General features: G+C 46.4%; 1 protein-coding gene across 2 annotated transcripts in view; it reads right to left on the bottom strand.

The window, feature by feature from the left end:
- The window catches only part of LOC106612494 (signal-induced proliferation-associated 1 like 3), a 105,957-nt gene that overhangs the window by 28,947 nt on the left and 50,802 nt on the right, over nucleotides 1-26,208 (bottom strand). For both annotated transcript variants that reach the window (XM_045724368.1, XM_045724369.1), the window contains exons 2-7: nucleotides 25,837-25,953; nucleotides 9,111-10,800; nucleotides 7,548-7,678; nucleotides 3,932-4,120; nucleotides 3,576-3,750; nucleotides 2,995-3,098 (exon numbers count right to left, since the gene is read on the bottom strand). In XM_045724368.1, coding sequence (XP_045580324.1) covers nucleotides 2,995-3,098; nucleotides 3,576-3,750; nucleotides 3,932-4,120; nucleotides 7,548-7,678; nucleotides 9,111-10,572 — 2,061 coding nt within the window. In that variant the 5' untranslated portion in view covers nucleotides 10,573-10,800; nucleotides 25,837-25,953. The remainder of the gene's footprint in view (nucleotides 1-2,994; nucleotides 3,099-3,575; nucleotides 3,751-3,931; nucleotides 4,121-7,547; nucleotides 7,679-9,110; nucleotides 10,801-25,836; nucleotides 25,954-26,208) is intronic.

Here is a 26,208-nt window from a genome sequence, read left to right as displayed (position 1 = left end):
CACACACACACACACACACACACACACACACACACACACACACGAGCTCTGTATGCCTGAGACACACGTTCTGCCTGGGGCTGGACAACTGCCAGAGGCCCCTGCGGTCCGGATGTACTGAAGATCCTCCTCTCTAGGTCCTTGCCCTTAGTCACATTCACCTCTTCTCTTGCTCTCTTTTTGACTCTCCCCTCTCTGGCATATAACATTACTCTATATTGACTACCTGACTTTCTAACAGATCTCTCCCTCTCTGAGTGAGGGTTTATTGGTGGTCAACACTGACACCTAGAGGTTGCATGGCAGAAGTAAAAATGTTGCTGCTGTTGCCTTTGCGTCCCTGGAAGGAGTTAGTGTGTTGAATATTCATCTATTCTCTGCCATTGTACCATTTACACACCCACACGCCTATAAAAGTAGTTCAGTCAGGCACACTTACACATATAGCGTAACCACAGAGTTTTCGAACCCAGAGGCGCAACGTCGCGATACTTCTGGCAATAAGGTCTGGAAGCAGACTAAACAGATCAGGGTTTGGCAGACAATGGGAGAAGTGAGATTTGAGGAAATGTCTTATTAAGTAGCTGAACCTGTCATTACTACAACCTTGTGAAACTTTTTTAATATCGAAGGAGTGACTTTCATTTGACAGCCTGCACATGCGTAATTCGGCCAGGCATGACCGTTAGACCCGACGGAGGGTTTTTGCACATGAGCTATGCTAGCTAACGTCGCCATGACGTCGCCTTCAAGTCTGATTGGGGATTTCTATTGTAGAAGCAGTTTCTGCCGATCTTCATACTGTAGTCTTTGGCGTAACCTTTCATACATCGTTTATATTTTATTCATCGAACTCATTATTTAATTAACCAGGCTGGTCAACTGGGAACCAATTGTCATTAACAGTGATAGTCTTGGAATCTCTGTAGATATTCCGAAGTATTCAGACCCATTGACTTACAAAAAGGTTGCTGTTAGCAACAGTTAGCATGTATTAGCAAGTATCCACTATATATACAAACTTATGTGGACAACCCTTCAAATTAGTGAATTCGGCCATTTCAGCCACACCCGTTCCTGATAGGTGTATAAAATCGTGCACACCGTCATGCAGTCTCCAAACATTGGCAGTAGAATGGCCTTACTGAAGTGCTCTGTGACTTTCAACGTGGCACCGTCATAGGATGCCACCTTTCCAACAAGTTAGTTTGTCAAATTTCTGCCCTGCTAGAGCTGCCCCAGTCAACTGTAAGTGCTGTTATTGTGAGGTGGAAACATCTAAGAGGAACAACGGCTCAGCCGCAAAGTGGTAGGCCACACAAGCTCACAGAACTGGACCGCCAAGTGCTGAAGAGTGTAAAAATCGCCTGTCCTCAGTTGCAATTCTAAATTTAGAGTTCAAAACTGCCTCTGGAAGCAACACCAGCACAAAAACTGTTCGTCGGGAGCTTCATGAAATGGGTTTCCATGGCCAAGCAGCCGCACACAAGACAAGATTATTATGAGCAATGCCAAGCGTCAGCTGGAGTGGTGTAAAGCTCGTCGCCATTGGACTCTGGAGCAGTGGAAACGTGTTCTCTGGAGTGATGAATCACGCTTCACAATCTGGCAGTCCGACAGACGAATCCGGGTTCGGCAGATGCCAGAACACTACCTGCCCGAATGCATAGTGCCAACTGTAACGTTTGGTGGATGAGGACTAATGGAATGGGGCTGGTTTTCATGGTTCGGGCTAGGCCCCATAGTTCCAGTGAAGGGAAATCTTAATGCTACAGCATACAATGACATTCTAGACAATTCTGTGCTTCCAACTTTGTGGCAACGGTTTGGGGAAGCCCCTTTCCTGTTTCAGCAATGCCCCAATGCACAAAGCGAGGTCCATACAGAAATGATTTGTTGAGATCGGTGTGGAAGAACTTGACTGGCCTGCACAGAGCCCTGACCTCAGCCCCATCGAACACCTTTGGGATGAATTGGAACGCCGACTGCGAGCCAGACCTAATCGCCCAACATCAGTGCCCAACCTCACTAATGCTCTTGTGACTGAATGGAAGCTTGTCCCAGCAGCAACGTTCCAACATCTAGTGGAATGCCTATCCAGAACAGTGGAGGCTGGTATAACAGCAAAGGGGGGACCAACTCCATATTAATGCCCATGCAGGTGTCCACATACTTTTGATCATGTGGTGTATGTGCTAGCAACAGTTACTGTACAGTTGGCATGTATTCAATGAACATAGATACTGTTAGCAGCACATTACAAATATAAGTACACTCGTGGGGTTTATATGACCTTGTACATTCACCCACATTAAGTTCTCATGCAAACACTTGAGCAAACGATTTAAACATACACGCGCACACAAGAAATGCCTAGCTTAACAACTGACACACAGTTCACTCGCACACACCGTTAACACAACGCCCTGAGGGATATGTCGGAAGGCAGCTTTATTTAGAGCAGAAAGAGAAACCTAGAGCCTGAGCCCCACCCAGCTTTGATCCAGTTATAAGAGAGAGGACTGAAAAGACCATTCAAAGGGAGCAAAGACTCCATACAAATACTAGACACAGAACTGAAGAGGAACACCACTCTAACAGAGAGGCAGAGAGAGAAGTTCTATTTCATGAGCAGCTGCAATTGTCCATGTCCGAGCCAGACAAACTATAGAACAGAGCTATAACAAAACCACAGACACAAACACAAAATAGTTAACCCTTCCTGTCTCTGTCCGCCATGTGTCTTCTGATTCTGAGCTATGACACTCAACGGTGACACTCAAACGGACGGCCAAAGGATTAGTGAGACTTTGACAATGGCCACGCCACCCTGAGTACCCTTTAGGAATCTGGAAGAGCTTCCTAACCTCTGTAACTACACCTGTGGGATTGACCAGACAACAATACTAGATAGAAGGGAAGTTGAAGGTGTTTGGGGTGGGCTGTGGTAGAACATGCTGTGTGTGTGTGTGTGTGTGTGTGTGTTGGTCTCACCTGTTGTGGGTTGTTGGGCATGTAGGGCAGCATGGTGGACACGTGGAACATGACCTCATAGCCCTGGTAGGTGGTGTACAGGGAGTGGGTTCCTGTCGAGTCAGCTGCAGGAAACCGAGAGAGAGAGAGAGAGAGAGAGAGAGCAACACACACAAACATACACACAAGCAAACACACGGTCAACGTTCCATTATCCTGTCCCAGTTCAGCACCAGGGCATGAACTCAACAAATAAAGGAACACCACATCAAAAACCATAGTCTGTCGAGACTCTTTCTAAACGGTTGACTTCATAGGCAGTTACGTAGCAACAGTGTTTTTATATTCATGCACCATTTGACAGGAATCACTCATTTTACTCAGTGTTCACACCTGAGCCTTAAGTCGATCATTATATGACTGCAAAAACTACATTTAACCATTAGGAAGGCATGCAGAAAACTGTGCTGACATTGGGCACGCACATTCGCCTGCACACACACCCTACTACGCACCCCCTCACACACACACAAACAAGACACAAACATATACATACACACACCGACACACACACCCTACCACACACACACACAGCGACGTACTCTTAGTGTCCAGCTGGGCGGCGTAGTTGGTGAAGCCTCGGAGACACACCTGCTCCCCTAGCAGGTCCATGAAGGCAGAGAAGGCGGGCGTGGCCTCTTCGTTGTTATACATCTCCTCTTCGGTGCTCTGCCCTGCCCGACACAGCAGCACTCCCACCTTGTGCTTCTGACTCAGCTACACCGGAGAACAAACAAATATTAGGCCGCATTTACACGCGGCTGCCACGCCCTGGCTCAAAACAGAGACACGCCTATCTAGCGTTTATGACTGTAGCTACAGGAGGTGATATCAGAGGTGATAAAAGACACAGAGATATCATATAACTCGCGCCTGAGACCATGGCCCGCTGACTCACCCCCTGTTCGTCCAGTTTGAGGAGCTGCTCGGTGACCTTGGGCGTGCTGAGAGCCAGGCGCAGGCAGGACACACTGAGCTCTGGGACCACCTGCTCCAGCACCTCCTTCAGGGGGAGACCCCGCACTGTGCCGTGCCTCCCTGTGGAGGCCACCGCATCCTCCAGGATGGACCCCCGCAACGTCACCAGCTACACACACACACAGAGGACATGGGAGTGATAGAGATGTAAAACACACACAAAAGGTAAGATGAGATGTACTTTATAGTCCATTAACTTGCAGAGAACCTGCTCACATCTATGTCTCTGCAAGTTTTTTTGAGACATTGAGAAAAAGGACAAATGTCTTCAGTAGATGCATATGTGCAATCTTTAAAAGCTTCTTACTGCCCATAGTGCCATTCACCTGAGTGAACCCTACAGGGGAGACCGGTACTCGGGGTGTTTCCAGACAGCGGGGCTATAATAATCTCAGGTGCTGAGAGGGCTGTATTTTATTCAATGTATTCAGAGAGACCACGGCACCGCGCTTCATTAAAACTGCAACACACTGCTGAGGAGCTGGAGGGGACAAGAGAGTGCTTCATCTTAACGAAGTCAAGGGTTTGGCGTGGGGGAAAAGAAACCCCTAAACAATGCAGGTTCAATTCCACCGATTCAGATTACCTTCTGGCACAACATAGAGCTACTCCGACACTGGACTTAACAAGTCGTTTCTCAGATGCTGAGACAATAGTTGCCAATAACCTGTCGTCGAACTATTCATACCGTGTTTCCCCCGGTGACCTTTAACCTCTGACAATTGTCTCCAACCCAATCTCTCCCCCTGGGAGGCAGGATGGGAAACCCTATGTTGGTGTCAAGTAGTGACTGACTGCACCAATCTGGGGCATCTGTGGGGTGTGTGTAAGAATGTGTGTGTGCACGTGGATGTGTGTGATTGAGTGTGTATCGTGTGGTTACAGCATGCTGAGTCAGCGTCATTCAAGCTTCAATGAGTGAGTATGGGGGAGGGAAGGGGGGGCTGTGAGCATTGTAGAGTTCTCTCTCTCTCTCTCTCTGTGGGAACCAAGGACAGGCCTGAGTGGAGCGTCTGTGAGCTGAGCTCTGTAGACACAGGCGGCGGAGCGGCCCATTATTCCATAGGGGCTGAGGCGATGAGGCCAGGCAGCCATGTAATCCAGCTAAAAACAACAGGGAGGGCAGCAGCTAGCCAGAGGGGCACAGCCACGACACTCACTGGACACTATTGGAAAGTACATGTACTAGACAGGGCGCAAGCAGAACTGCTATGTACACCCAGTCTATTAGGATAGCTATTTGTGCAGTGGTCAGTCAATCTGTCAATCAGTCTCTGAGTATGTAACGTTGCGTACTGGGTGTACAGTGCATTGGGAAAGTATTCAGACCCCTTGACTTTTTTCCACATTGTGTTTCGTTAAAGCCCTATTCTAAAATGGAGTGAATTGTCCCCCCCCCTCATCAATCTACACACAATACCCCATAATGACAAAGCAAAAATGGAAGAGCGGGGGGACATATCACATTAACATAACTATTCAGACCCTTTACTCAGTACTTTGTTGAAGCACCTTTGGCAGTGATTACAGCCGAGTCTTCTTGGGCATGACGCTACAAGCTTGGCACACCTGTATTTGGGGAGTTTCTACCATTCTTCTCTGCAGATCCTCTCAAGCTCTGTCAGGTTGGATGGGGAGCATCACTGCACAGCTATTTTCAGGTCTCTCCAGAGATGTTCGATCGGGTTCAAGTTTGGGCTCTGGCTGGGCCACTCAAGGACATTCAGAGACTTGTCCCGAAGCCACTCCTGCATTGTCTTGGCTGTGTGCTTAAGGTCGTTGTCCTGTTGGAAGGTGAACCTTCGCCCCCAGTCAGAGGTCCTGAGCGCTTTGGAGCAGGTTTTCATCAAGGATCTCTGTACTTTGATTTGTTCATCTTTCCCTCGATCTGGACTAGTCTCCTAGTCTCTGCCACTGAAAAACATCCCCGCAGCATGATGCTGCCACCACCATCCTTCACCGTAGGGATGGTTCCAGGTTTCCTCCAGTCGTGACGCTTGGCATTCAGGCCAAAGAGTTCAATCTTGGTTTCATCAGACCAGAGAATCTTGTTTCTTCATGGTCTGGGAGTCCTTTAGGTGCCTTTTGGCAAGCGGGCTGTCATGTGGCTTTTGCTGAGGACTGGCTTCCGTCTGGCCACTCTACCTTAAAAGGCCTGATTGGTGGAGTGCTGCAGAGATGGTTGTCCTTCTGGAAACAGGATGCACCGGAGCTCCATTTTGAGTCTCATAGCAAAGAGTCTGAATACTTAAGTAAATAAGGTATGTTTTTGCTTTGTCATTATGGGGTATTGTGTGTAGAGTATTTTTTTTAAATCCATTTTAGAGTAAGGCTGTAACGTACATTTTTGGGGAAAAAGTCAAGGGGTCTGAATACTTTCCGAATGCACTGTACAAGAAACATCCTGAGAGAACTTGAGTGTGCAGCAAAGGTAGTGCCAGGTACATGTGGACCCTTGAGTGCCCTAAAAATAGTGGCCTGGATTGTTTATGGGGTTTTCCACATTAATATTTCAGTGCTTCTGATGGTACCCTAGTTTGTTAATGGGAGATCCCCGCACCCTGGGGCACCCGTTATTCAAAACCCTGTACAAGGAGAAAGTGTCCACACTCTGTGTTTATAATCTACTAAAGAGGACTTTGGTAATGCTAGATGGGTGATTGGCCAATCATAGAGAATCCCCTGTCCCAGGCCTGGAGGTGTGGTGATCCAATCAGAGCACATCTTTGCTTGCCTGGCTACCCAGACTCCTTGCTCCGGCCAAACACTACGCCAAGCTTACGGACATTAGTTTCTTCTCGGCGATGAGTCTGGATCTGAGGACCTCCCCAACCCTTTACCGAATGCGAACACATTTGGGCCGTCTGATTGGTCCAGAAACCGATGGGTAGGGCCAGAGCCAGAACGCACATGGGTAAAGCGGCGGTTTGAAAATGCGTCATTGGCTTTGATACTCCAGTTAGAGACGATCTAATCGCTGATGACTTTGTTTTGTACAACGCACCTCTTCACCACATACGACTTCAACAATGGCAGTCTCAGACTAAAGCATGTTGCGATCCCCAGAGCAACGGAAGAATTTAGCGTGAGTTGTCCGGCTACATTTTTGCTTCGATTGAAGAGGTTTTGACCTATCACTAGCTGGGGTATTAGTAGAGGGAGGCCGACCAGTGGACTGGGGCCGGGCCCGGGGCAGCGTTCGGCTTAGCTGTTCTGAGCAGGGCCTGGTCAGGTGGAAATTTCCACTGGCAGAGAATAGAGGGATTGGAGAGGAGGGGAGGTAAGAGTACGAGGGGAAGGTGTGGAGGGAGAGGGTAGTGTGTGTTGAGTCAGGATGAGCCGTGGGGACTCGCTGAGGTCCAGTCCAGGCATAAATAACAGCATCCAAAAAAACGCAGACTCCCCCACACACTGTCTCACACGCACTCTGCCTACTCAAACGACACACACATTTGGCAGCGTCAGTATTCAGCCTACTCTGTGTTCCATCTAGCTGTGTGTAGGCAGGCAGTGGGAGGTGGGGTGGGTGTTAGTACCTCACTGGTTCTGGCGATGATGCGGTACTGGTACTGGTCCTTCAGGTCTTTAGTGTCGTCCAGTTTCTCCCTGCGGATACTCACAGCCACCGGACCCAGCTTCTCGTCCGTCCCAAAGTAGTTAGAGTGCTCTGCAGTGTCACACAGGGAGAGAGTGTGTTCACAACATGTCTGGACATGCTTTTGGTACTGTTGAACACCGTGTATTGATCATTGCAATAACAGCCTTTTGACATGGAAAAATGGAGGAGGGAAAGTAGGGGGTTGAGTGAAAGGAGATGGAGAGAGAGAGAGAGAGAGAACAGGCTCAGAGCGGAGGAGGGAAAGAGAAGAGATTGAAGGGTGGAGTGTGAGAACAGAGCTCGCAGTGCTTGTATGTGGTTTCAATCCATTTTCAATTACACATTGAATTAATCAGGTCATCAAGGAAGCTGAGGACATTGATTAGAGCTACAAATGACAAACAAAGACTGTACAGCTGAGCCTGCGGTGTGGTGGCATGGCTTGCTAGGAACAGATTCCACTTTTTCAGATGTCACATGCTTGAGTAACCTTCAGATAGGTAGAGTAGATAATACAATAATAATATACAAATGACTAAATTCAATTTAAATTTGTTCTTCAAGCCACAACAATACAAATCGCTTACTTTGACGTACTAGCCTTATTGCTATAGGCCTTGTAGCCAGAAATGTTGGTTTCATAAACAGATCGTTCCACGGGATATTTTATTACATTTTATTCTAACTGTGTGACAGACTGAAGATTGAGTAGCCTATCTGCTTATCTACAGTTTGATGAATAAGTGGAAATCTCTGATAAGACACATTCCTAAAGTAAAAAGGTTATAAACATATCCTTATGATTCATTAATGGCTTACTCCTCAAACTGAGAGCAACTTCTCCCATTTGTGAGCGGAGGAGGAAGAAACCCATGGAAGAATCTAGTTTTCAACTTGTTTCGTCCCTGCATAATTGAAGAGGCTCAGCCATGTTTAGCATTCCCGCTTTGTCCTGCAGTATAAATGTCAGCTTTTTGACATGCATGCAGGGTATTACAGTTACAGCACCGGAGTAGTCTCATGTTCCACACAGCGTTCTGTCTCTAATTAGGCTCTTAGCAGACGATTCTGTCCTCGGGAGGCAGCCATCTATTTTTCCACACACACACACACACACACACACACACACACACACACACCTCTTCTCTATGATCGGGGGCATTTTAAATAGGAAGAGACAACCAGTGTCAGGATTCATGTGCAGAGGCAGAGAGGTCAACGTGTGTGTGTGAGGGAGTAAGCTAATTCTTCTCAGAGCTATGAACTCAGTTTGCCAACAGGCAGAGGCAGGTACATGTTACCCTCTGGGACCGCTGCCAGGTTGGCTGACCGTACAGGGACAGCTGGATGGAGGAGGAGAGGACTGCCAGTGGAAACACTAGTGACGTGGCTAGACTTGTGTTGACAGCAGAAAATGATAAGGAGAGTGAACACTAAAAGTAGTACAAGTTAGGCAGGATAGGTCGGCTGGATTGAGTGGTAAGATCAGATCAGCTGTTACCTTTCCCGTGGAAGTAGTCTCGGTAGTAGCGCGCCCCCAAGTCCACGTGCTCGATGCTATAGAGTTTCAGCCTGTCCATTCTGGTGACTTGCTGCTCTATGGGCACCTCCACCACCGACACACTGGCGTTGCTACGCCGAAGGCTGCCCCTCGCCGTGTCACCCGCGCCCCCATCCCCTCCCCGCTCGGCCGAGGAGCTCAGGAAGCTGACGTTGCGCTCCCCGTGTCCCCCCGTCTCGTTGCGGAAGTGGGGGCAGCTGAGGAGGAGCAAACTGGTGGTGGGGCCTCCGGGGGGGGCGTCCAGAGGGTCCACGCCCAGGGAGGGGGTGGGCGCGCTGGGGTCGAGACCTAGCGTCAGGTCCTCAACGCTGGAGTAGGTAGCGTCCAACCCACTCAGAGTTGAGGACCGTGACACAGCCAGGGAGACGGAGGCCGCCGATGCCCCGGTGGCAGTGTTCCTCCGCTGGGATACATACACGCGCTGAGCAGCAGCCTCATGGAGGTCAAACAGGATGCTCTGGGCGTCGTAGTGGACAAAGCTCTTGGGGCACACCCAGGGTTTGTAGGGGGTATCTGTAGAGTTACGGCCTCCCCCGTCCTCCCCCGCCTCCCCTCTGTCCAGCTCCCCTCTGCTGGAGCTGCGGAGCTTCCGGAACAGAGAGGATGTCCCCAGAGACGAGTCTGTCCCCCCACTCTTCTTCCTCACCCTGTTCTCCGACCGTCCCACCCCTCCATCCTCCCCCCGGGGTGTGGGGGTGGGGGAGTGGCCCGTGGGGAGGGGTGCCGAGGGAGGGGAGTTGAAGTACAGTAGCTCCCCCAGGCGTACGGGGGCAGTGCTGCGCTGGTCGGGCCTCTCCTGGTGGAACTGGCTGAGCATGTCAAAGAAGCTCTGCTCGGGGATGCCCTGCACGTCGATGGAGGAGGTGCTGCCGTACTCCCGGAACAGATTAGCACCTCCACGACCTTCCACCTCGTTCTCATCCTGCTCGCTCAGAGTCACCTCGCTGTTGGAGCGCTGCCGTAACGGGGGGAAGGCACGCAGGCCTACGGGAGACCCTCTTTCACCCCCGTACCCACCACGGAACTCCACGTCCTTCGTGCGTCGCCTCGGTAAACGAGCTACTCCTCCCCGCACCAGCCCGACCTCGGAGATGGGGAAAGATGTGGAGGAAGTCGTCGTGGAAGGGTCGTCTCCATGGTGATTACCACCTTGCCCGTTCTCCAGGAGCGACTCCCTCGATTGCGCATGGCGTGGCGGCCACTCAGCAATACGGGCGCGGACACCCATCTTGGGAACGGAGACACGGGATTGGGTGGCTGGGTCAAAGGGGGCAGGATGGCCGTTGAGGGTGAGGTGGAAGGCAGCATGTTGTGTGAGGAGGGACCCAGGGCCTCCCCCTCCGCCCCTCTCCAGCAGGTCTGAGGAGGTGCAGGTGACCCCTCTATCTCTGTAGGTGTTCATGGCGCCCCAGGAGAGCTCAGGGCAGGACAGAAGGCAGGGGGGAAGTGGGCTGGCATCCCGGGCCAGGGTGGGGGGTAGGGGAGTGGGAGAGGAGTCCCACACACACTCTGCTGATGCTGTGGCCTCCACCTCCCACACACATCGCTTTCACTGGGAGGGTGAGACGCTGCTGCTCATAGGCCCAGTTACACAGTAGGCTGTCTCTCTTCTCTCAGGCTCTGGGCAGATCTGGGGAGGAGACAAAACACACATTGATATGCTGATGACCATAACAAAAAAACATGCATACAGTAATACGCTGTTTCTTAACATGCACACCTAAACACTAACATAAACTGACCCAGATTCCCCCCTCCTACCCAATGAAATGACACCACGAAAACTGACTACAGCAACTCATCTGCAGTAGAGTGTGAGAGAGTGATTAAGGTAGAGAGGAGGATATGAGAGAGAGAGCGAGAGAGAGAGTAGTGAGGTGAGGGGATTTGACCGAGGATTTTTCCCGTTGAGACTAATCTTCAGAATGCCTGACAAGCAGGGTTATTATTATCATACTAGTGTCATATTTCAGCAGCAACACACACACAGGAACGCACTACATTTTCATTACACCAAATCAAAGTCCTGCATCATAAAGCCATGCTGAAAGTGCTAGGACAAATCCCAGCTAAACCACACTTCATAAAGAAAAAATAGAAACCGACTGGATAGTCGCATGGAGGCAGAATATGCACACACACGTTGGGTTACTGCTGCAGTGTCATCTTTCAGCTAATTTAACTTATGTATGTATGGTTCCTCATATCTGCTCAGGGCAATGATAAATATGAGAGCATCTATGCTATATATATATATTTTTTTAATTTATTTCACCTTTATTTAACCAGGTAGGCGACCTGGCCAAGATAAAGCAAAGCAGTTCGACACATACAACAACACAGAGTTACACATGGAATAAACAAACATACAATCAATAATACAGTAGGAAAATCTATATACAGCATGTGCAAATGAGGTAGGATAAGAGAGGTAAGGCAATAAATAGGCCATGGTGGCAAAGTAATTACAATATAGCAATTAAACACTGGAATGGTAGGATGTGCAGAGGATGAATGTGCAAGTAGAGATACTGGGGTGCAAAGGAGCAAGATAAATAAATAAATACAGTATGGGGATGAGGTAGATTGGATGGGCTATTTACAGATGAGCAATGTACAGGTGCAGTGATCTGTGAGCTGCTCTGACAGCTGGATCTTAAAGCTAGTGAGGGAGGTACGAGTCTCCAGCTTCAGAGATTTTTGCAGTTTGTTCCAGTCATTAGCAGCAGAGAACTGGAAGGAGAGGTGGCCAAAGGAAGAATTGGCTTTGGGGGTGACCAGTGAGATATACCTACTGGAGCGCGTGCTACGGGTGGGTGCCGCTATGGTGACCAGTGAGCTGAGATAAGGTGGGGCTTTACCTAGCAACGACTTATAGATGACCTGGAGCCAGTGGGTTTGGCGATGAGTATGAAGCGAGGGCCAGCCAACGAGAGCATACAGGTCGCAGTGGTGGGTAGTATATGGGGCTTTGGTAACAAAACAGATGGCACTGTGATAGACTGCATCCAATTTGTTGAGTAGAGTGTTGGTCGCCATTTTGTAAATGACATCGCCGAAGTCGAGGATCGGGAGGATGGTCAGTTTTACGAGGGTATGTTTGGCTGCATGAGTGAAGGATGCTTTGTTGCTTAATAGGAAGCCAATTCTAGATTTAATTTTGGATTGGAGATGTTTAATGTGAGTCTGGAAGGAGAGCTTACAGTCTAACCAGACACCTAGGTATTTGTAGTTGTCCACATATTCTAAGTCAGAACCGTCCAGAGTAGTGATGCTGGACGGGCAGGCAGATGCCGGCAGCGATCGGTTGAAGAGCATGCATTTAGTTTTACTTGCATTTAAGAGCAGTTGGAGGCCACGGAAGGAGAGTTGTATGGCATTGAAGCTCATCTGGAGGTGAGTTAACACAGTGTCCAAAGAAGGGCCAGAAGTATACAGAATGGTGTCGTCTGTGTAGAGGTGGATCAAAGAATCACCAGCAGCGAGAGCGACATGATTGATGTATACAGAGAAGCGAGTCGGCCCGAGAATTGAACCCTGTGGCACCCCCATAGAGACTGCCAGAGGTCCGGACGACAGGCCCTTCGATTCGACACACTGAACTCTGTCGGACAAGTAGTTGGTGAACCAAGTGAGGCAATCATTTGAGAAATCAAGGCTGTTGATTGAGTCTGCCAATAAGAATGTTGTGATTGACAGAGTCGAAAGCCTTAGCCAGGTCGATGAATACGGCGCACAGTAATGTCTCTTATCGATGGCGGTTATCATATCGTTTAGGACCTTGAGCGTGGCTGAGGTGCACCCATGACCAGCTCTGAAACCAGATTGCATAGCGGAGAGATTCGAAATGGTCGGTAATCTGTTTAACTTGGCTTTCAAAGACCTTAGAAAGGCAGGGTAGAATAGATAGATATAGTTATGTAGCAGTTTGGGTCTAGAGTGTCTCCCCCTTTGAAGAGGGGGATGACCGCAGCAGCTTTCCAATCTATGGGAATCTCAGACGATACGAAAGAGGTTGAACAGGCTAGTAATAAGGGTTGCAACAATTTCGGCAGATAATTTTAGTAAAAGAGGGTCCAGATTGTCTAGCCCGGCTGATTTGTAGGGGTCCAGATTTTGCAGCTCTTTCAGAACATCAGCTATCTGGGTTTGGGTGAAGGAGAAGTGGGGGAGGTTTGGGCGAGTTGCTGTGGGGAGCGCAGGGCTGTTGACCGGGGTAGGGGTAGCCAGGTGGAAAGCATGGCCAGCCGTAGAAAAATGCTTATTGAAATTCTCAATTATTGTGAATTTAATCGGTGGTGACAATGTTTCCTAGCCTCAGTGCAGTGGGCAGCTGGGAGGAGGTGCTCTTATTCTCCATGGACTTTACAGTGTCCCAGAACTTTTTGGAGTTTGTACTACAGGATGCAAATTTCTGTTTGAAAAAGATAGCCTTAGCTTTCCTAACTGCCTGTGTATAATTGGTTCCTAACAAGGGCTATATCGATTCCTGGTTCTACATTTTTTGAATGGAGCATGCTTATTTAACATGGTGAGGAAGGCACTTTTAAAGAATAACCAGGCATCCTCTACTGACGGGATGAGATCAATGTCATTCCAGGATACGTCGGCCAGGTCGATTAGAAAGGCCTGTTCGCTATAGTGTTTTAGGGAGCGTTTGACAGTGATGAGGGGTGGTCGTTTGACCGCAGACCCATTACGGATGCAGGCAATGAGGCAGTGATCGCTGAGATCTTGGTCGAAAACAGCAGAGGTGTATTTGGAGGGCGAGTTAGTTAGGATGATATCTATGAGGGTGCCCGTGTTTACGGATTTGGGGTTGTACCTGGTAGGTTCATAGATCATTTGTGAGATTTTACCTGGTATCAGCCTGTGAGAGGTATGTGTGTGTACACAAGTGCATTACAGCTGGTGTCAGGCAGTGAGAGGTCATATGCATTCGTGTGTGAGAGTAGGTATGTGAGGTGTGTGTGCAGTGGTGATAAGTTTAAGCACCAGGCCAAACATGAGCATGACTGAGGTTGGGTGAAGTCAACCTTTGTACTATTGTGATTAATTACCCATAAAACAACATCCCCCATTGGGAAACACTTTTGAATAAAAATATATAATAATAATTTAAAGAAAAAGCTAAAAGGGACAGCTAACACGAGCTCGCATGCTGCGAGAGGGACGAGAGGAATCATGACAAAATATATTTTGGAGCCAAATCTTTTTCAGTAGCCTATTCCTCTCTGTTGAAGCTGTGGCACGAAAGAGGTGAGTGTCTGTGTGTGCCGACGCACAAGGCAGCCTCGCAGGCTGAGCGTCGTGTGATGGGTTGTCATGAAGGGCACGGCTTCAGAGCACGCAACTCTGCTGTCCCCAGAACTGGATAATTCTACAATGATTTGCATCTTTGCCTAATCTTCCTTTATTATTATGCCTAGGCAAGGTTCTATACAGGGCCTTCGGAAAGTATTCAGACCCCTTGACTTTTTACACATTTCATTACGTTTCAGCCTTCTTCTAAAATTGATTAAATTGTTTTTCGTTTGTAATGGGAATTTGAATGTTAGAGCTTTTCTTGTAACTAATTTCTGTCTTCTTTTCATGTGCTGTTCTAATAACCAATTTCCGTTTTCATGCAAGTGGCTGACTACAAATCCTCACTATCAGTAGCTGTAATTTGTCAGTACGCCCAGACATTGTTTTGAGAACGAACGAAAGATCTCAGTTTCAAGGTCTCAGCTTAGAGAGAAAGAAGCCTTGTGAGGTATTGGTCTGTCACATGGATGAAACAAAACAGTAATGATTAATTAATTATGCTAAATCAAGCAAATATAACTTGTGTATAGCCATATATAAGACAACTGCTGGGTCTACCCAGGAAGAGCTCCCGATTGACATGTGTACTATGGTGCATCGAGTTGGTTGGAACCTCTCCAGCGCGCTGACAAATAAACAATGATTCATTTAAGATTGACTTTGTGTCCATCTGTAAGAATTTCCATGACACTTTCCTCAATCTAAACACAATACCCCATAATGTCAAAGCAAAAACTGTTTTTTAGAAATTTTAGCTAATGTATAAAAAATAAAAAAGACCACATTTTCATAAGTATTCAGAGCCTTTACTTTGTTGAAGCACCTTTGGCAGCGATTACAGCCTGGAGTCTTCTTGGGTATGATGCTACAAGCTTGGCACATCTGTATTTGGGGAGTTTCTCCCATTCTTCTCTGCAGATCTTTTCAAGCTCTGTCAGGTTGGATGGGGAGTGTTGCTGCACAGCTATTTTCAGGTCTCTCCAGAGATATTCGAATGGTGTTCAAGTCTGGGCTCGGGCTGGGCTACTCAAGGACATTTAGAGATTTTCCCAAAGCCTCTCCTGCGATGTCTTGGCTGTGTGCTTAGGATTCTTGTCCTGTTGGAAGGTGAACCTTCGCCTCAGTCGGAGGTATTGAGTGCTCTGGAGCAAGTTTTCATCAAGAATCTCTCTGTACTTTGCTCAATTCATCTTTCCCTTGATCCTGACTAGTCTCCTTCACCATAGGATAGTGCCAAGTTCCCTCCAGATGTGACGGTTGGCATTCAGGTCAAAGAGTTTAACCTTGGTTTCATCAGACCAGAACATATTGTTTCTCATGGTCCTAGAGTCCTTTAGGTGCCTTTTTGCAAACTCCAAGCGGGCTGTCATGTTCCTTTTTACTGAGGAGTGGCTTCCGTCTGGTGACTCGGCCTGATTGGTGGAGTGCTGCAGAGATAGTTCTCCTTCTGGTTCTCCCATCTCCACAGAGGAACTCTGGAGCTCTGTCAGAGTGACCACTGGGTCCTTGTTCACCTCCCTGATCAGGGACCTTCTCCCCCGATTCCTCATTTTGGCTGGTCGGCCAGCTCTAGGAAGAGTCTTGGTGGTTCCAAACTTCTACCATTTAAGAACGATGTGTTCTTGGGGGCCTTCAATGCTGCAGACATTTTTTGGTACCATTCACCAGATCTGTTCCTCGACACAATCCTGTCTCAGACAATTCCTTTGACCTCATGGCTTGGTTTTTACTCTGACATGCAGTTAACTGTGGGACCTTATATAGACAGGTGTGTGCCTATCCAAATCATGTCCAATCAAGTTGCAGAAACATCTCAAGAATGATCAATGGAAACAGGATGTACCCGAGCTCAATTTTGAGTCTCATAGCAAAGGGTCTGAATACTTATTTTTGATTTATTTTACCTTTATTTAACTAGGCAAGTCAGTTAAGGACAAATTCTTATTTTCAATGACGGCCTAGGAACAGTTGGTTAACTGCCTTGTTCAGGGGCAGAACGACAGATTTTTACCTTGTCAGCTCAGGGATTCAATCTTGCAACCTTTCGGTTACTAGTCCAACGCTCTAACCACTAGGCTACCTGCCACCCTTATGTAAACAAGGCTTCTAATTTTTTTATTTGTAATAAATATTGGAAACATTTCTAAACCTGTTTTTGCTTTGTCATTATGGGGTATTGTGTGTAGATGGGTATTGTGTGTGTGGATTAAAAAAAACAACTGTCATCAATTTTAGAATAAGGCTGTAACGTAACAAAACGTGGAAAAAGTCAAGGGCTCTTAATACTTTCCAAATGCACTTTACATAAGTAATAATAAACTATGGAAATAGGATAGGTCTACTCTCCACAGTTTCTTCATAAGCTGTAAGTTTTCTTTTGAGTTCTTGTTAAAACTTTAAAAAAAAATGTTTGCTCAATTTCACTTCTTGTTGACTAATATTTGTCATTCAAAATAAATCTGATAAAATCAGATTTTCACAATTGTTACCATTTGAAAGCTGCAACTTTTAGGACAAACACCATTAGAATGGCCTCTATTTGGGAAATACTCCTCATAGCTTTAACTCGTCTTAATGCTTTTGATAAGCTATTTTAATTAGCAGGATTTTGCTTTTGGCCGTTTGGTTTGCAACGGCAAGGAGGACGGATGCATGCATAACTTAATTTAGATTAAGCGACGCTCAACTGTAAGGTTTATTCAAACTACTCATTCGATTTTTCTATCTTGCCATTGTTTGTTCTTACCCGTCTCATTATTACCTGAAGCCTATCATGTTTTTAGTTCAGAGTTATTGTCACATGAAGTGAAATGCCTTAGTTGCTCTTTTCCAAAAATGCAGTAATCAATATCAGTAGAACTATAAAACAAGTATAAAACAATGATAAAAAAAAAGTCAAATAGCACAAAACACAAGAAATAGAAATAAGAAGAACACAAAATAAGTAAGCTATATACAGGGTCAGTGCCAATACCATATTTCCAATGTGCAGGGATGCTGGAGTGGTAGGGATAGATATGTATAGGGGTAAGGTGACTAGGCATCAGGATATATGATACAGTATATGCTGCTGCTCAGTTTGATGATTATGTGTGTGTTGCTCGATATACCAGTGATATCACGGTACCAAAACGTCATGATACCAACATTTTAGAATACCGTATTACCGTTTTATATGATACTAACAACTTTTTATGCCCTACCGATCTAAAGAACCTGCTGGTGCCTTATATAAAAGTCAGTTTTGTTTATAAATTTAGTTGAATTGAAGCAACAGCCACTAGTCTCTTGTATGGGCAGGTCCAATGATATCCACTTCACTTTCATGTGTATATCACGTGTGGCAGCTGTAATTATCCTGCTTACATCCCTTATCAGCCCTCACTCACCTGCTTCTCTCCGTCAGCACTTCACGTCTATTCCACCTTCAGTTTTTTTAAAAATACAATTTAGCCGTGATGGCGAGTGGGGATGCAGACCCCGATGAGTCTTCTGTTAGATTTCTACATTTGTTTCATTGGAGCAGTGTGCAAAGCCAGCAATGTTGATACATTGTATCATTTCATCACCTGTTATATCCAAGAGCACAGACCAGTCTGAGTCGACTTTGCAAGCTCACTATCATGCAGCCTGTGAGTGTCTGAGAGGGAAAATGGAAAAAAATTGTGAAAGGCATGCTTGCAGCTTTACAGCAAAGAAAAGGGCTCATCTCTAGCCTAAACGGATTTTAAAATATATATTACCGGAGATGCCTTTTTTTTCCCCTATCGAGATTCGCATGCATTTTAAATAATTTCACAAACCATGTTGTGGGCCGTTTCAAAAAAAATAATCCCGGGTCGCTAATTATTGGCTTGATAACAAAAAATGTTGTTCGGTTATGCTACCTAGCTAGCTAACAAGCTGGTACTTGACAGTAGGTTTAGGCACATTTGATTGGCACAGAAAGAAAGGAAAAGGGTCTGCTATTTATGATGTGCTTCAAAAGGTAGGATTCATATTAGGCCTAATCTAAGCCTAAACTAGATAAAAATCTATTTCTGGTGCTCCTTAAAATCTGTTTGGGAGCAGTGTGTGTGTGTGTGTGTGTGTGTGTGTGTGTGTGTACTGCAGAGTAAAGGCTTCATGCAGTGTTTTCCCCTTACTGACACAATGACATGCAGATCATTATGCATGTATATCACAGGAGGTTGGTGGCATCTTCATCTGGGAGGACGGGCTCGTGATAACGGCTTTTGCGGATGAGTGGTATGGTATCACACACGGCTTCTGTGCGTTTTGATGCCATTCGTGCCGTTCCAGCCATTATTATGAACTGTCCTCCCTTCAGCAGCCTCCACTGATGTATACTCCTTCCTCCCATTCCTCCAGCCAAATCACAGTTAGTCCTTTGCAAATATGAGCAAATCAGCCATTCTATGCAGAATTCTATTATACACTGAACAGTGTGAAGTTAAATTCAAATGTGTTGTATTGAGTAGAAGTGTGAATTTCAGAGACAGTTTTTTGGAGAACGTTAAAAAAATGTGAACAAGCGCCGGGGGGGCGGGGCAAACAGGATGCTAGGCCACTGATTTTTACCCACCGTGGTATTTCGATACTACTTGGTATTGTGATACTTGCCTGGTATCATATCGTTTGTAAAATGTTGGTATCGTGATACTTGGCCTGTTATCATATTGTTTGTAAAATGTTGGTATCGTGATACTTGGCCTGGTATCATATCGTTTGTAAAATGTTGGTATTGTGATACTTGGCCTGGTATCATATCATTTGTAAAATGTTGGTATCGTGATACTTGGCCTGGTATCATATCGTTTGTAAAATGTTGGTATCGTGAGAATCCTAGTGTGTGTAGAGTCAGTATGAATGTGTGTGTGTGTGTGTGTGTGTGTGTGTGTGTGTGTGTGTGTGTGTGTGTGTGTGTGTGTGTGTGTGTTGTGTGTGTGTGTGTGTGTGTGTGAGAGAGAGTGCATTGAGTGAGTGTGTGAATAGAGATAATAAAATAGAAGGGTCAATGCAGATAGTCTGTGTAGCCATTTAGTTAGCTATTTAGCAGTCTTATGGCTTGGGGATAGAAGCTGTTCAGGAGCCTGTTGGTGCCAGACTTGATGCTCCGGTACCGCTTGCCGTGCGGAAGCAGAGAGAACAGTCCATGGCTTGGGTGGCTGGAGTCTAACAATTTTCCAGGCCTTCCTTTCACACCGTCTGATATAGAGGGCCTGGATGGCTGGGAGTTCGGCCCTAGTGATGTACTGGGCTGTTCGCAACATCCCCTGTAGCGCCATGCGATCGAGGATGGTGCAGTGGCCATGCAGTGGTTAGGTTAGGTTATTCAATAACAACTTAAAATGTTCTGAAAACTCAGTTACATAAATTCATTGTTTGATCACGAAGTAGCATGGCTGGAAAAAACTGGTATTCATATAAATTGTTTATAGCATATTTATTGAAATAGGTTGTGCAGGCTATAACAAAAGGCCTTGCTGTGGGCTACCCAGTCAGCTCCTTACATCGTTGTGCCAGTCAAGTTGAAATAGGCTATACATAGTCTGTTACATCACAATGTCGCCGCCATCGACGATGGCTGCCAATCATCTTCGATATCAGATACTATCGTAATATCGCCCAACCCTACTCCACCCATCCTTCTGTCCATTCTCACCCTCCCTTGCCATAGCGTTTTCAGCAAGAAACAAACGAGGATGCACATAACTAAGCTACTTTATACTCAGCTAAGGAGGGGAAGGGTGAATAGAATACCGAGAAGGGGGGAGAGAATGTAAAGCGACAGAACAGTAGAACGCTAGGGGGGAGGGAAACTGAAAGGGGGAGAAAGTGACGGAGTCGAGAGACTGCGAGGAGGAAGAGAGCAGGAACGTGTTCACTGAACCAAAATGACTCGCCTTAATATGGCAGTCACAAAGAATCAGGCTTCACCACCGCCCCGCCGCTATAAAAAGCCTCCCGAGACTCCTAATCTACCTCTGCTTTATTCAGGGTCTTCTCTGCTCAAAACTCTCCGTCTAATGTTTTACTCTCTCTGTTTCTGTGTCCCTCTATACCTAGGCTCATCTATCGCCATTTTATTCAGTCTCTTCTCCGCTCACACTCCCTCCTCTCCTTCGTCGCTCCATCCCTATCGGTTTCTTTTGCTTCATCCCTGTGTTTCTGTATCTCTCCATTCAGGCTTATGATGCATCAATCCTTGTTCTCATTCCATCCCAACATCTGTCTCCAGTAAGCTTATGATCCAGGCAATTTCTCAGTCTGACATTGTTTAACGGATGTTAGCTACTGGTACGAGGGGAAAAATATGTTTTGTGAGGATCGTAATCATTTCCACACAAGCTTCTATTCATCAGCCGAATTTGAATAATATTGAGTGTTACATCTCACAAGGCAGAGAGTGAATGAATCTTACGTTCTGCACAATCCTCTGTGATTCACTTTTGGCATATGACAGCATTACACACATACCATGTACAAAACTCATTTGCAGTGAACAAAACACCCAGTCAGTTGAGCACCAGTTAACCACACAAATGCATCATGTCTTTGTTTTGGAGAAAGACAGGCGATTCAAAAGACCACTTCCGAAGGGTCCTGGTCTGATCCTGCTGCTCCGGCACAAAATCTTCCCTCATCCGGCGCGTTTGCTTTAATACGCTATCAGTCCCAATCCCAGATAGGTCCCGGCTGCAACAGCCAGAGAAAGGGCCCTTTTATTTAGCTGAACGCAGGTCAGGAGAGAGTGGGAGTTCTGTCATGTCTCTGGGTGTCCACAACACTATGTCAAGGCCGACAGACAGAGCAGAACTGGGCCACAACTACTCCGCACAAGCTGGGAGGGCGGACAGACACAGACTACCACAGCCACACAACGAAACAGGACGTGTTTGGCAAACACATCTTGTTATGCAGTGCACCGATACGTTTCTAATTCAACTAAATGTGAAATGTTACGTTATTCGATGTCGTCGCTAGCCTTCACAGTTCACGGAACCTTTGCAAAACTGAAAGAGATCTGCTCGCCACGGCCCCAAAATAAGAGCTGCAAGAAAACTCCTCCAGACAGACCCATCGCAACCCAAGGCACAGAGGATGGCCCACATAGGTGAAAGGGATGAATTTTATCCCCAAACAATGAAAATAACTAAATAGAGTTAAGTAGGGGAGGCAGAAAATGGCAAGTGCCATAGGAAACAGAAGCCAGAGGAATATGAAGGGCTTTGAGCCACCCCCAGGCAGACACAGCTCTGGCCCAAACTACAGAAGACGTAAAGCAGGAATGTAATGCCTTTTAATTACTCCCATAGCAATTAGTGAGGCCTCTGAAGATGCTCCCCACCGCTCGGAGTGCCTGTGCACCCCTGGCCCACACAACGCAAACACACACTGGAGCTGGTAATTACACTAGTCGCTCACCATAATCACAGAGAGAGCAACGAGAGAGCTACAGCTACCAGCGGAATGACTGTACACATGCTCCAGACGGAGAGAGCGGTTACTGTATCGTGACAAAGCCAAGTGATCAAGGTCAAGGAAAAAGTAACTTGTGGAACAGACCGCCACGCAGGATAATAATGCATTTGAGATAAAGAGGTAGCCTACGCATAGAATAGCGACAGAATTAAGCAATAAGGCCCGAGGGGGTGTGGTGTATGGCCAATATACCGCGGCTAAGGGTTGTTCTTACGCACAACCCAACGTGGAATGCCTGGACACAGAGCTTAGCCGTGGTATATTGGCCATATTCCACAAAGCCCTGATGTGCCTTACTGCTATTATAAACTGCTTACCAACGTAATTAGAGCAGTGAAAATAAATGTTTTGTCATACCCGGCTGATATACCACGGCTGTCAGCCAATCAGCATTCAGATTATGTAGACAGGGGGACCTGATCCGAGATCAGTATTCCTACTCTGAGATGCTTTACTAATACCAGCCCTGATATAGATAGACTACAACAGAGACTGGGCTGTGCAGTCTTCATACACAACCTCCAGGGCCGGGGTAAAATATACATGAAGACGAGAATAAAGTGCTGAAATATATGTAGCCAAACAGTACTTTGCAAACTGATCGAGAGTGACTGGAGGAAATGACACGAGACCCTTAATGTCTGTTCAGTTTTCCAAAACGTTAGCGTCCTTAATCCTTATTAGGAGACAAAATTGCTGTAATGAGTGAGAACTGTGACCTGATAATGAATGAATAGATGATTAGTGAGTGGTGGAGATGACTAGGACCTTACTGTCGCTTCAGTGGGTTGTGAATGTGTAACGATACAGAAAGTTCAGCTCTATTATACTCTGGTCGTTGAAGGGTTCCTGTGGTTAGTCTGTCTCAAGCTATTCCAGGATGACCCGTCTCTCCGATCTCACCCCACTGGCTTCCCCTGCAACCTGACCACAGCTCTGACCCTAACCAAACCCCTGTGCCACATGAACATGATAAAAGGCCTATCTATGGTTTTTCCCGGGACTGTTGTGTGATAGACTTGACCGACTTAGCCTGACTCTGGTCCTGGAGGGCTGCAGTGTTTGAGATAAAGTGACGGCTTGGAAAAGCTTGCACACACACACTGCAGCCCTTGTTTTTCCACCCCTGTCTTAGTGTGTCCTCCAGGTCGGCTGTGCTTCCCTACTGAACCTGGCAGTGACAGGTCTTGTCAGGATCAGGGTCTCTGTGCTGCCTCTCCTGGCCCGGCTGTGATGGTCTCCATTGATTTCCTGTGACATTGTTTTGCGCTCTATCCCTGATAACCTCTACTGTCACGGCTGTGGTCTACTCCGTCATACAGACAGAATGCTAGCCTGGAGGAGAAGCATTGGCAGGGAGTGATACACACTCAGCCGCAACCCCCCCCACACACACACGCGAAAACGCACACATTTGTATTGTGCACACACACACACATAGGAGAAGGGTGCATGGGCGGGGAATGAGGGGCGACCTACAATCTTCCCTCCTCCAATTGGTTGCCTGTGATCTGAAGTAGGGTGAAGGGCAGTGGAAGTTTGAGAAGTTGTTGCGAGGGGAGGGAGATACGTTGAAGGTCGCTATATAGGCGCCTTGATGTCTCTGCCATGACATAGGCGTACACAAACCTTTACACATCAGCACAAGGCCACGCAACATCGGAACTTCTCCCCTCTGACTGGATGAGATGAGCCCTCATCTACACACCATTGATTCAGGTTTAAAAAGAGACTTACTGTTACAGCCCATTTCTGAAGCGTGACCCGAGGCCGTCATGCTGAGCAGTGGTACTTTTAACCCCAATCAGCTAGGCAAATAAAGCATTCATCATAATTTCACTGAGACCTTTGCATCGACTTCAATTTACTACCACTTTGATCTGCTGCTGTGCTGCAATCTAGCACTGGGCCTTTCCCCTGGGGTAGACAGCCACTTTAGAGAACAGGGGGAATTCTCTGACTCAGAAAGAGGGAAAGCTAATAGCAGCCAACTGCATTACTACCTCTAAAAGTCTGTGGTGTAGCTTAGTAGGACTACAGTGGATTCAGACACAGTACTCGACTTTCGGACTGAATAGGAACATGACTCGCCTCGGTCGTTAGTGATGGGGGGGATCGATAGCTACATATCATGATATTACTTTTGAATTTACAACATATCGTTTTTTACAATATCTTAATATTTTTGCGCTGGTTGGCTGTACCCAAAACCTTCATAGCTTGTTCTCTATCTTCTTTTTAAATAGGGAGGCAGTTTTTTTTTTTAGCACTTTTATTTCCATGACTGACTCGTTTTGTCATGGCTCTCTCTTGTCCCTCTGCTGCAGACATGTGGTGAGCAATATGTTTGGACCGTGGAATCTCAATAAAAATCATAGTATTGAATTGCAATACATATCGTATCGACATCTAAGTATTCTAAGAATTCACAGCCCTATTGGACGAAGTGCATTTAAGTGAATATTACCAGTACATTAAAACCAGGACTATATGGTTAAGTGTAGATCTATTTCATATGAGTAAAAGGTAGAGGCAGCGGTAAAAATCAGGGGGAAAAAAAGGATTTCCTGCTTAAGACTTTTTACAAAAAATACCCTCTATTTTTTTTTTTTTACCTGAAATTGTAGAAACAGCCTGTTACATTCTGAAATGTCCAACGTTGTCAGACGCAATTTGCTTTTACCTGGTTTGTTCTAAGGTAGCGCTAATACGCTAGTGTAAGCCTAAAAGCTCCTGTCTATCTATGGTTCAGCGAAAACGTCAGCATTCGGCTAACAGATCACAAGTTGATGTGCTTAGGTTGCAGAAATGATCTTGTTTAGCTAGCTAACTAGTTCGCTAGATAAAGTTACCTAGCTGTGTAGCCTATATTATAATATGAATGACGCTGTATGATAACGTGAATGTACTTCTGTTAGTACGGGAGGGGTAAACGTTCAGTATTGATATGCTGACGTTACTTGATCCTGAAGAATGTTGTTTGCTAGATAGCTAGCTAACGGGAGTTAGCTGTGTCTTTTCAGCTAATTGAATGCGTACGGATGAGAAAATAAACCACGCTTGTCAATTGGTGCATTATTCAAGAGTGTAATCGGGTTTGGTTGTATTATTCAATAGTGTATGATATTTCAGAAGAAAAGTTTCTCAGATTGTTAAATAAATTGTGCTTACTGGCTAATGGCTACTGTGATATTTAGGGTCAATTTGATCTGCGTACCAAGAACGACGCTTTGCCAGCCACAACGAAAGGCAAAGCAAGGATGTAATGTGAATTGAAAAGTAGAAATGTCTTTCGCCACACCGCATCTCTCGTAGCGGGAATAGGGCCTAAGACTCAGCCACAGACGTCAAACACACCCCTTAACCCCCCCCCCCCGGCTGTTAACATTGACAACACACAGGACAGCTGTTACATAACAGAGGATCAGGTGATGCCCCAAGGTTAAGGCTGGTCGCACAGAAGACTTTCAGTATTCCTGATGGGTTCATGTGCGAACATACACACTTACGCCCACATTCAATCTCTCAATAAGAGTAGAACCACCTAAAAATGGTGTCAACATTCAGGCTACAACAAACGGACGCATAGACAGAAGCAGGCACAAACAAATCAAAACAGTCCCGTGTTGACTATGCAAATGCAACCCCAAACTCTACTGGTGGGAGGTGGGGAGTTTCACTGAGTATTGAACCAGTCCTTCAAGCTGTCAATCTGAAGGCAATATAAATCTGTAGATAGGGACACAAATCATGCAACACACTTTCCGTGACTTCATTCACTTTTACAGCCAACCACGTATTGCCCTGCTGCTGTAAAATAACAGTGTTACTAACACATACGTGCACACACACTGTTGTTACTCATTTAGCCTACCTCCTCCAGGCGTCAGCTGCGCAGGTGAATCGGGCGTGGTCCGTGTGCGTGTTGACTCACAGGGGATCAGGGGATCAGTGAGGCGGGGACAGGGGAAGTTTATCACAGCTCTGCTGCCTGGAACACAAGAGGAACAAATGGTAAGAAGTTAGAACCACTGTTCTCTGTTATTAGGGAACCGAAGAGACAACTACCAGTTGTTGAAAAGTTTAACGGGTGACATTTTGAGTGAAACATCAGAGAGCCCTAACAAAGCCTCCAGGTAGCCAGAGGAAAACTACACTGCCACAATTGGGAAGATCTAGGCCAAAAGAGAGAAACACCCCGCAAAACATAAATTTTGCTACTTTACTTTAGCAGATTCAGAAGGTT

The sequence above is a fragment of the Salmo salar genome, chromosome ssa09 (assembly GCF_905237065.1).
Source record: "Salmo salar chromosome ssa09, Ssal_v3.1, whole genome shotgun sequence".
Classification (NCBI taxonomy): Eukaryota; Metazoa; Chordata; class Actinopteri; order Salmoniformes; family Salmonidae; genus Salmo; species Salmo salar.
Note: the sequence above shows the minus strand (reverse complement) of the source record. Positions and strands in the feature narration are given on the sequence as shown.